Below are 12,430 nucleotides of genomic sequence, written 5' to 3' on the forward strand. Positions count from 1 at the left end.
GCTTTAATTGACCTTGTTCCCTTAATCTTGTTGGAGTGCATAGAGCATTCATTTTGATACTTACAGCACTTGGTAACTAAATTGTTACCTTTAAGGTATAGTTAAAATTTATGTTTTTAGCTGCTGCCCTCAGGTAACTTTTTGTGACTTCTTTCTTTTTCTTTTTTCCCAGGTATAGAACGTGGTCTCTCAAACTGGATTAAAGCAACCTGTTGATATTTTTATTTATACTTTTTTATTTTTGTATTTGACTTGAAGTGCCATGAAAAAATTTGCATATTGCAAGGTGGTCCTTGCCACCTCTTTGGTTTGGGTCCTTCTGGATATGTTTCTATTGCTGTACTTCAGTGAATGCAACAAATGTGATGAGAAAAAAGAACGAGGCCTTCCTGCTGGAGATGGTAAGTTTTCTGCCCAAGAAATCTTTAAATTATGCTTATTTAAAATTACACTCCTTTGAAACATTTGATTTCACTCCCTCTGCCACCCCTTGAAAAGACAGTATTGCATCAGTATTGAGGGTTGCAGAATGTTCAGTATTGTTTTGAATGACTAGGGGATAAACACATTGCCTAGGATGTATGTTGCAGACTTAAATGCTTGCTGAAGCTGTACAATTGTAAGCACTAATGTACATGTAAAAATAAAACTATGCAACAAACAGGTCAGGAATGTAAGCAAAGGTAATGTAGTCTAAAACATATTCTAAATTCCCACAAGTGAGGTGGCAAAGGCACTGATACACTTGACTAACTTCTTTGTGCTCAAACAAACCAACCAATGTTACTTTACTTCTCCCCCTGTCCCTGCAACACCACCACCCCCCTGCCAAACCCACAAACTAAGCCAACATTTGGCCAGTGACTAGAACAGTGGCAATGAATGTTGTAATGAAAATAAATAGAATAAACCTGGCTGCAAAAGTGACAGCTGTGAGGAGAGTATCAGAGTGTGTGTATGTGTGTGCATGCACATAGGTACATGGTTATTTGTGTGATTTTTTTCTCTTTGGGATAGAGGTGTGCTATTCAGTACTAGCCCTTCAGATAAGCTTTCTGTTTGGTTACTGCCATCTTTGCTTTTGGGTACCAGTTAGATGAACTGAGTGTGGATTTTTTGAAAGTCAGTACTATTCATGTTGCCAACATCATTTTAGGGAGCTCATTCTAGTTGACCACATAGGAAAAAGGGTTGGTGCAGGGAGAATCAACCCGGCACCGTCTCGGCACAGGCATTTAGAACTGCAGGCAGCTGCTGCCTCCAACGTGCTTGTGAAACACACAGATTTGTAGTGTGGTGTCTCTCCCACTGGAAGGTCTCTGTATGTTTCACTGCTGCTGTAGGGAACTTAGGCACTGATGATCAATGTTAAGTCTTGATCAGACAAATGTATTTAAGGTTATTGATGCTTTCCGATGCATAAAACTTTTTCACCTGTTGTACGGACAACTCTGACATCCCTGGGAAAATTTCTGAAATGTTTTAAGAACACTGTTGCTCTGTTACAGATCAGTAACACTGGGGAGGTGTTTAGGGAATGTTAGATTTGTTTTGTTTGGTCTTCTTGTGTCCCCATCCATTCCCCCTGTGAAAACAGAGAACAACAATGTATAGAAATGTAGAAATTCCTTGTGTTGTATGTCTGAGCAGTTGTACGCATGCAGCTGTGGAAACATTTTAGAGAGGCTCCCCTGAGTTTTGCAGAAGGGACTTAAATTTTCAGTTACTTGTGTTTCATCTTTTTGATTTCTTTTTCAGTAAGTAGATAAGTGATGAGAAAATGAATTAGGTTTAAGTAGAAAGTATGCCTTTAATAGGAACTCAATCTTTTTTTGGTCTCTCTTCTCAGAAGTTGAGAGATTTTCTTGAGTATAAAGATGAGTGATAGTCTGTTAGGAAATGGATCCACTTTTTGGATTCCCACAGAGCTGTTACGTGATGCTAAGTAGATAACTTAAGTCAGTCTCATTTAGAGCTGCTTTGCAAACACGATTTTTAGTGTGGCTGGTTTTTGGGTTTGGGTTGTATTTTTTTTGTTTTAGCTAAGAGCAGTTGAAGTAAGTATATAGCAAACTTGGTTTGATATATTGATGACATTGAAAGTTCAGGTGACTTTGTGATCCTGGGGAACCTTCAGGCGAGGGGGAAATCTGAAGGATTTAAATATTGGTATTATGATTCTCTGCATGTGACACTCATTTTGGTCAGTTGAATACAGTCTCCGGTCTGACCATTCCCAAACGTGTGTGAAAATTTCTGATATGTTTTTAATATCTTGTTGGCTTGTAAACAAACAAACCTCAAACCAACCAACAAGACAAAGCTTTGTGTATAGTACTGTATATTTTTCTTGTTTGTTTAAATGGCTAAATTGTCAGGTACGTGAAAAAATGTCTGTTAGGAACTGTGGTTGTAGTTGAAAGTGTGATGCTTCCTATTAACCTAGTTGCATGCCTGATCTTAGATGTTCTTACATGTTCCAGTAGTTTGCTGGTTTGGAATCTTTAGTGGTTTTATTTCTACTCATGAATAGAATCGAGAATATCCTCAGATAACATCAAAGCTATTTTTTTTCTGCAAAGCTTTTATCAAAATCTGCTCTTTCAATTCACTTTTTCCCCTCTATATATTTCCATAATTTAGTTTCCTGATTCAGCATATATTATGTAAGTGTTCTGAATTTAATAGTCTCTTTGTCCATGTCACTCTGGTATATAGCTTCTCTTTGCAATTCATGGAAGAATTCCATGGCATTTAATGAACCTACTCAAAACATGAGTAAGTTTTGCTGAAGCGTCTGTAAGTTTATTTTAGGCTGCACTTGCCTAGTTGGAAAAAATTGGTCCTTAGATATTTCAGTGGGAGCAAAGGATTTTGAGGATAGTTTTGGACAGTTCAGGTTTTTATGAATTTAGAAGGGTGTTTTCATTATGTTTTTAATAAAGAAAACAAAGGAATTTTCTTTTTTCAGAATGAGGCTTAAAGATCCATGGTCTAAATTGCCTCTGGGAAACATCTTTCTCCTTGGTATTGATGGCATAAGATATTACCATCTTAAATTATGAGCTTTAGCTCATGTGTTTAGTATTGGATTGTATGTATGCTACTGTTATATTTTACAGATTGCTCAAAATAAGAAATAATAAAGGAATGTGGATTTATGGAAAAATGTGTACATGATCACAAGATGAGTGGGATACAGGTATTTGTGTCTGCTGTTGGTAGTTGAAATGGTGTGATCAGAACACCTAATAGCAGTGGTGATTCCATCATCAACCTGTTGGAGCTGAGAAGGAGCCTGTGCTTGTCCCACCTGATACTGCTGCTCCTTTTTTCTGCCCACTATGAGAGAGGGAAACATAGAGCAGGGGGAAGCTCTTTACAGTGCTCAGCTCTGAGGTTGGAAGGAAACCTTAGCAAGCATCATCCGTGTTTATAGTAGTTTTTTTCAAAGCTTGAACGTCGTAGGTTGTCTAGGTGAGTACTGTAATTTCCAGATGGGGATTTGGCATTACACTTTGGATTTCATGGCCTGGAATGGAATTTGATAAGTCTGAAAGAGTTCTAGCCTCAAAGAGAGTTCAAATTGTTCTCTATCAATAGAAAAAGTGACTACTCATTAAAAAAAAAAACAACCTAGTACTGTTTTGCTAATAAAGATTTTGTGTGTGCATGTGTAATTGTCTTCTGTAAGAATCCTGTACGAGTTGTGTATGTGAGTTCTAAGATCTTGATTTAAATGAGGATCAAATAAGCCCTTCCTTTACACCCAGTTACAAGCTTTTGAACAGTTTGACTGCAAAAGAACTTCCAGCTTTGGCACATGATGCAATTTCTAAATAAACTTCAAAATTCAGTCTTTTCCTCTTTTTTTTTTCTTCCTTTTTCCATGGGGCATTCCACTTGAGTAATGATTAGAAGCCCCAGGGGAAAAAAACCCCGATTTTTCAGACCTAGGATTAGTATTGCAAGAGTCTTGTGAGCTCAGCAACTTGCTATTTACACTTTTTGTCTTGGGGCAATGACAGATTTAAACTAGGACCAGTCGTTTTTGTCAAGTGCCAGACAAGGCCTTGTGCTCCGATTTTTGACCTCTTTGGTGAAGATACAATGTCTAAGTTGTGACTTGGTTCAGAACATTCTTATTTGCATATAAATTGTGAAGAAGACAGGAGGGCAGGTTCAAGATATGAAACACACACATATATATATAGGAACTGTTCATCAGAAACCAGGCTTGTTCTGTTAAGCTAAGGTGTGTGCAAGACAAAACTTACGTGACTTTTTATCTGTCCAGACAGCTTGCATGCAATTGTGGTGGTTCCTCCAGAGGTGACTGAATTTGGTGTTTTGGTCGGTTTACCATTGCTGTGTCCCCTAAAGATGGGGAAAATCCATCTTTCTGTCCTTAGATGATCTTAGGTTCTGAAATATCTGTTTTTTTATCAGGTATATTGCCTGGTAAAAAGGAATTTCTAGTCTAGAGACACAAAGAGTTCCTGATTTTTAATGAAGATCTGGAAGATATCATGCCACCTTTGAAACTAACGGTGTACTGATAAAAATGAGAAAGGTCTAGAAAAACATTACTAAATTTCCTGTCAGATCAGATGATCAAGTCATTTTTCTTTGAAACTTGTGGCTGTAAATTAAACTTCAGTTTGTTGGAAGTATGTAATCAGTACATGCCTACAGTCAGTTTTCAGAAGAAACTTTTTTTTATGGTTAACTGACAAGGCCATTGGGGTTTGAAATCTTTAACAAACCATATTAGTCATTTTGAGAGAATATGGGTTTGTGTCTATGAGAAAACTACACACTTTTGTGAAAAAACACATTGTAAACAAAGAAGTCTGAGAGAAGATGTTAAACTCCTTGGAAATTCATCTCTGCATATCAAGCTTGACTGTCTTTACATTTAGTGAGTTTCATAAAATATCTACTTACCTATTGCTGGATTTTTCTACAGGAGGAATACTTTATTTAGGTAAAATGTGTAATCAGGTAGTATATATTTGCTAATGAAATTTAAAAATTAAACTGATGAACTTGTGGAATTGTCCACCTGGATCCAACTCAACTGCTGTGCTAAATTAGCATCTTAACAGCCAGATCTGCAAATGTGAAAGATGAGTTTTCAGTTAACTGTTCAGTTTAACTGGTTTAATCAAAGTTAAGGAAAAACCTAAAACTATAGGTGAAATCTCATTTTTTCTTCCAAATAGAAAATATGGTAGGATTAGAATGCAGAAAAAAAAACCCCAAACCTATTCTGATAGCATTTGTTTAATCATTTTAGGTACCTATATACTAATTGCTATGCACTTAATAAAAATACTTATCATAGCTCACATCATAAAGTCAAGCTGAATCTATAAAATTAAACCCAAATAATTGCCTTATAGTATACCATAATTTTATGTTGATTACCCCCAAAAGGCACAAACTTTAAAAGATTATGGAATTGCAAATCAGCAAGTTTCTTAGGAGGTGAAGTTGCGAAACAAACGGTATGCTTGTTTTAACCATGGGCTAAACCAAGTGCCTAAATCGGTCTGCTCAGGATATGCTTGGACGTACTTACTGTATCACTTTTTTAGTGTGCAAGTGGCTGGCTGGCAATTCCTAGTATTGTGTAACTCTACTTGCAGTCAAGGGGAGTTTGGTTAAAAAAAAAACAAACCAGCAAACAAACCAAAAGGCAAGGAATTTCTCTACTAAATGTTACTGTGTTACTGCAACTAGTGCTGTTGCTTTGGGTAATGAAAAAAAAGTTTCCCAAGAAATGCATTGTGCTTGTCACCAATTGATGCGGTACACAAACCAGTCAAATGTTCCAGTTCCTAGTATCTATTTTAGGTCTTAAGTGTTTCAGCTGTGATGGAAGGGTTGGGAGGCTTTTTTTAAAATTTATATTTTTATTCTTTATGGCTATTTGCTCTTGGCATAAACTTTAATTACACTGTGCTGTCCTGGAGGCAAATCCAAGTTAATTTGAAGCCAGGCTTATATGGAAGGCTTTGGTGCCTTTATTTTAAAACACATCCTGTTCCTCTGTTTAGATCTTAAAATACTTTTTCAGTTAAAATTTGTGTGGAATTTGTAATGCAGTAATTATTTCAAATTCAGCATCCAAGCATTTAAAAACCTTCAGTTCAGGAGAAAAGTAAATGGGTATTTGTAAAAAAAACCTTAAATCTACATGGTTATCTTAATGGTTTAGTTTATAACTTATTTTCTTTCAAATAAATAATTCAAGAGTCTGGATTCTTTTTCTCCTCCCTCTCTCCCTCATCAGTTTGATCACATATTTGATATTTGAGATTTCTTTGGTTTAAACATGTCAAGTGTTACTGTTTCTGTTTCAAGTGCTAACGTCAAACTCAACGATTTAATTATGTTCACTGAAAATGTGAGTAAAACCAAGATAAACTGTTTCTAAACGGCAAATGCTAATATTGTTCTGTCAAAGCAAAAATGTGAAAATTAATTTAAACCTACAATTTTACTTTAATTTGATCTTCATTAAAATCCCTGTAAGGGAAATTTCAACTTTTCCAGAAAACCTTGTGTGTGCAACAAAAACCTGGGATAGAAATGTCTCTTGTTCCAGAAATTTAATAGTAAAGTCAACTAGGACATGGTGGATAGTTATAAACCTTTACTGTTTTCTTTTTTCAAATGAATTGTGGTGTCTGACTAGCTCTCAGCTGCTTCTGTTAAACTCCTCCCAGTTTGAAGATTGTTTTCAATTCCAAAACCTGTTGGTTTTAGAACTCTGTTTTAAACAGGAACACTCCTACAGTGTAAAATAAAGTATAAACAAACAAAAGCAAAGATAAAAGTAGTTACCAACTTTTTCTTTATTCGTAGTTCCAGAACCCATACAAAAACCACATGAAGGACCTGGAGAGATGGGGAAGCCTGTGGTCATTCCGAAAGAGGAGCAAGAAAAAATGAAAGAAATGTTTAAAATAAATCAATTTAATTTAATGGCAAGTGAAATGATTGCACTCAACAGATCATTACCTGATGTCAGGTTAGAAGGGTAAGTGCTTTATGTTGTGTTAAAAATGTACTCAAATGAAAAATGTGCAAAGTGTCACCTAAAACAAGAGTTCTGTTCAGTAAGTTACTGTGTTGAAGTTAAAAATGGAAGGATTTCCTTTATGTATGGTACTTATTTGTAAAATAAGATTGAATAGCAGAGAACAGTTTTCTTCAGTGTTATTTAACTTTTAATCTGATTACAAATATGAAACCTATTTGGAGAACAAAAATTTGCGTAGTTGAAAGGAAAAAAAGTGAAGGTAAGACTTGATGTTTCAGGAAGACATTTAACTTATTTGAAAAAAATCATGTACTGCTTATAATGAGACAGACTAAAATTCTGCATTATATGAAATAGAAAAGATTTTATGATGGGAAATACTTAAATTTCTCACCTAATGAAATGTGCAAAGGCTCATTTAGATTGCTTTATAATGTTTTCTAATATCCATCTGGTTTGTTTTTAATCTTGCCTCTGAAATAATATTGATCCTTTCAGAGCTATTTGAGTCATAAGTAATTAAAAAGAAAATTGTAGCCTTGTTTTAAATAAAACTAAGATTGCTTTACTCTCCTGGGGCTACTCCAGCATGGCAGCTGATGACTCCCCCAACCTCTCTTGTTTATGAAAGGGACTCTCAAGTTAAATAAAGCTCATGAAACAGGATTTTCCCAGCCAATTATCTGCATTCTCCTGCAAAAATCAAATGCTACAGAAAACCCATTTCTTTGGAAGCTCTGTTGTTGCTTCTGTATATGCAAGGCCTGTCTGCTGGCTGGATTCATTTGTTTTAATTTCCTACCTCAAAAGATAATATTAGAAGAATGAGATAAAGCTCTGACCGCTTCTGATTGATAAAGATTGATTTTGAACTGGTTTGTAGGTACTTTTATCTAGCATGATGATTGTGATTCTGTGAGTTTCTGGTAGTGCTGGTGTTCTTATTAACTGAGCCAGATATTTTTTCAAAATACTATTTCAGAAGTTTGAGTGAATGTAACATTTAAATTAATTTTTCAGGTATATTATTAGTCAGATTTTATAGTCACTACTTGCATGCTTCTCTGTATAGTGGAAAAATGCAAATCATGAGAACTTGGAGGATTTTCTTTCAAAACCGACAGATGTTTTGAGTGGGTTATAACCTTTTCTCTCACTTCATTACTCTGATGGTAGTTGTAACTTGGCAGGGGGTTCTCTTGGCATTCATGCGGATTCATATGTAGCGTCCGCCCCTTTTATCACTCTCTCTGTAGGATAAGAATCGCCTCACTGTAAAAGGGCGATTTCCACTGGCTGAGAACTTCCACTTCTCCTTCTCAACTTGCTTTAGCTGTGAGGAAAATTGTGAGTTTCATTGGAGACTTTTGTCAAAGCTGGGATGCTAATTTGCAGGGATTTCTGTGAGGTTTTTTTCTGGAAGAACTGAATGGAAGGAATTAACAAAACTTTGGGGAAATTATAATTACAACAGATGGTTATTTGGAAGGTAAACATGAGTAATTTGTAACTTTGACCCTAGATGTATGGAAGAAACTAAATAACATCATCTGTTTACCAACATTCACATTGGAAAATTTGCATGTATATATTCCACCTTTTTTATAGTGTAAATACAATAAATGATAAAATAAATATATGGATCTAAAAAGCTGACTTAACTGTAAGCTTTGTGAAGTCTAGACTTTGAATCAACCAAAAATGGAAAGAGAAATTGTTATAGAGGATTAAAAATGTATTCCCATCGCTCAAGCTTTCACAGACAAATGAAATTACAATTTTAAAAGCAAGTTGAGCTAGAAGAATTATTTTTTTTTCCTGGCACAGTTGGCTATGCTCTGCAGTTGTGTTTTGCAGAAAGATGCATTTTAAATTTGGTGGTGCTGTATTTGTTTCTCTTTTCCATTTGTTTGGACACAAATACTGTTACTGTACTGTGTGTTTGTGTAAGTGGAATCTTAGAATAAAATTTTAGGTGAGGTTTCTGGTCAGAGGTGGACTTTCTTTTCTGTTTTTGTAAATTCCAACAATTTTAATATTTATTTGCTGTGTGCATTTTTAATAGATTGAGAGGAAAAAAAACCCCAAATGCCTCCTTTTGTCATCTTTTTGGACTCTGTAAGGTCATGCTTATTAAAAGTGGGGAGTGTGTTTCCCCAGTGCAAGAATATCTTAATCTGTGTATGTGGATTGATGTTACTTTTCAAGAACACTGTGGCCGTTTTCAGAATTGTAAAAAACTGTAATTAGGCTCCAGTGTTGTATGTCTGTCTTATGAAAGTGTTCATCTCATTAGTCAAAATACTCACATGGTCAGAAATACTTTCTGCAGCATTAGTGGAGTTGTTTCTGTTACGACTTGTTCTATCTATATCCCTGCTAATATGAAAATAGTTTGGGGAGAAGGAGAATGGGTAATTTCTAATCATTCCTTACCACATTTATGTGCTTAGAGCACAGCTGCCAGTAGCACTTTCAGTCAAGGTTTTGAAAGAGCTGGATGTGTTCAAAGGCAACTTAGCTGTTCAACCATGTAATTATTTTCTTCACAGGTTTTGTGGTTCCTTGCTTTGTGGCGTGGGGAGAAGACATGACTGTTTCAAGTCCTGTAATTCTTCAGCATGTCAGTTCTTCTGAAATACAGAAGCCTGTAAAAGTTTTGCCTGATGGCTAATCATTGCAAAGCTGGTGGAATTAGGTGTGCCGGGACCAATTTGCCATATCCATTTAATGGGCATGACATAACCTGTCAGCTGGAGAGCAGCTTTTGAAGTAGTTTACATTATCCTTCACATTAATTTCTAGTTCTGCCAAACCCCCCTGTCATCTGTGTGAAGGCAAGCACATTTGTGTACCTGCTCAATCTGTAAGTGCTCACAGGTTAATCTCTATAGATGACTCCAGGCATCATGTTTCTATTTTGGCCAAGAAATTTTGTTTCCTTACTAGAAGAACAAAAATGTGAGCTGTTTTAATAACTTCTAGGCGCTTTTCCAGCTCAGGGAACTCCTCAGTATGAGACATCTACAGTTCTGCTGAGCGGTGTCCCAGTCTTATTAACAGCTTTATTTTTATTATTTGGTATTAAATTACCAAGGCATTTAAAAATGTGACATATGCCTGAACTGCTAGTCATTTTGAGACTGTAAGTGGGAACAATATTCCACTTAGTCTTCTCATTATCCCAGCTGAATGATTTGCTTAACAGAAAAAGTTAACCCAGATGATTCTTGCTGTGGATACTTTCAAGAACCTGGAGCAAGGCAGGTTGGTGTAACTGATAAAACTGAAAAGTCTGTGACCTCTGGAGGGGTGGTATTGCAGGGAATGAGCAGCAGGAGTTAGCAGATTGGTTTTAAATTCTTAATAGAATAATTCTTGTAAGCATGTCTTGTTCTGGTCTGTGAATCAGTCATCAGAGTGGGAGTTGATTCACAGTTGCCAGGAAAATATGCAGCTGTGGGCTTGACATGACAGCAAAGAGTAAAAGATGGGCGATTAGAGTCTTTATTGAAGATGAGGGAGGCAATGAATAAAGTAGGTGTCAGTGACTGCAACAGGGGTTCAGCTGTGCCTATGTGTCTTAGACCGGTGTTCAGGCTGGAAAATGGTGTGATTCTGTGCATGGAATTTGTATGTGTTGTGTGACTTGGTTTTGCTCTCAGTGTTGTTTGAGGTGATGTGGAAGCCACTTTGCAAAATGAAGAGTGAATACTGTGTTCTAAGGCTGAGCTTTCCAGGCTGTATTCATTATATAATAATTTCTGGAATATAGAAAACATTTAAGGAAACATATGTTTCTGGTCCTTGGTCTGAGAATTTAAACCCAATCTGGACTTTTCTTACACTACAAAAGAGCATGTCAAAACACATTTCCAGGCACAAGTGGTCAAGGCTGGAAACAGTGCAGGCATGGCTGGGACAGAATGATGTCATTCACATAAGCTCTGGTCCCCACTGCATGCAGCGCTAGGAGGGTGTTATATTTTGCAGGTTGAGATGTCTTGGAAAGGTAATGTGCTTCCCCAAGGAAACCTGCATCAAGGAGTGGTGTGGATAACTTTGGGATTCCTTAGTAACCTTTTTGCAAGGCTGCAGGTTTTGTAGAACTTGGCATAAAAGTTCTTCCTTGTAATTTTGTTCCTTAGTTGCTATAATTTTGTCAGAATTAAGGGTATATGACATGTTATTATACCCCAGTTAGTTCTGTATAGCATTTGGGATCTTTTAACTGTACTGGCCTCAAACTGTCTGTATTTAGGAAGTAGGTCTGTTGGGTTTTGAGTGGTGTAGATAATCAGATTTTATCCAGATGGCTCTACATATTTGGGTGCACTGGGTTTAAATGTGTATGAACTGTGACTTCAGCCACTTAATAGAAAAATAAGATGGGGATGTCTAAGAACTTAATGTTGAACTAGTACAGTAATGTGATCAGTTTAAGTTACTGGTGAAGGCTTCCATGCTGGATCAATCTACCCTGCTGAGTTCCTGCTGCCAAGCTTGCTTCCACAATTGTGAGGAAGTAAACTTTTTTGGAGGGAAATGAGGGGTTAAAAGACATTCTTCTTGGTCTAACTTGCATGAATATTATGGAGATTACAGCAATTATACTCTGCTGCTTTCTGAGGAAGTTCTTCATATGACTAATTCTGTCATCTCTTTGCTTAGAACCATATTTAAATTTAGGCTTTAGATTTAGGCACTGTTAATTATACGACACGATATAATGCTTTTCAGTTATGGGGCTGCGATCTGGTTTTCCTGTGTGTGCTTTAGAAATGTATTATTGATGTTAAGCCTGAAATATACATGTGAGAATACACTGGAATTTGGACTTTTGGCTTCTCAGAGCAATTTGAATTGCTATATACTTTAACGTACTACTGTTGAGTCATAACATGACACATTCATAGAATTTACACAATCTCTGTGTGAGGAAAATAGTTTGAGCAAACCTATTTGTAGTGAAGCTAGTAAATGCAAACATGTAAAAGCGTGCTTTTGGATTCAAATGTGTGACATTTTAAATGGCAACACTTGAAGTATTTACTTCTATGTGAGACTTGTGTAGGTGTACTGTCTTTAAATCATTTTAAATCAGGAGAAGAGCAATGGGCTTAGCTTTATACTACATATACTCTGGTGTGGACTGTGGCCAAAAGTCTTTTTGCTTCCATTGGTACCGATATGATGATCGTGTGGCCTTGGCACTCACTGACTGGTTGAAGGATTTCACACCAAAAAGGGGAAAAAAGTATGGTTTATTGTATCAGCAAACTGAAGGAACACACCCAGCAGTTTAATGATTCCCAGATCGAGTGCAAAGAAAGAGATGGGGTAAAACTGTAATGGTGAAAAGTAGGATTATTGCTTTTG

The 12,430-nt window shown here is 36.4% G+C and overlaps 1 protein-coding gene across 2 annotated transcripts in view; it reads left to right on the top strand.

Annotated features, from left to right (window-relative positions):
- Positions 1 to 262: 262 nt before the first annotated feature.
- Positions 263 to 12,430, top strand: part of GALNT1 (polypeptide N-acetylgalactosaminyltransferase 1) — a gene marked incomplete at both ends in the record, with an annotated part of 42,263 nt that continues 30,095 nt past the window's right edge. Inside the window, 2 exons of one of the 2 annotated variants that reach the window (XM_084279733.1) lie at positions 263 to 401; positions 6,874 to 7,048. In XM_084279733.1, the coding sequence (XP_084135859.1) occupies positions 263 to 401; positions 6,874 to 7,048 (314 nt within the window). The remainder of the gene's footprint in view (positions 402 to 6,873; positions 7,049 to 12,430) is intronic. The other variant, XM_084279734.1, reaches the window with a different exon arrangement.

Source organism: Gallinula chloropus (assembly GCF_964237585.1).
Source record: "Gallinula chloropus genome assembly, chromosome: 2".
NCBI classification, from domain to species: Eukaryota; Metazoa; Chordata; class Aves; order Gruiformes; family Rallidae; genus Gallinula; species Gallinula chloropus.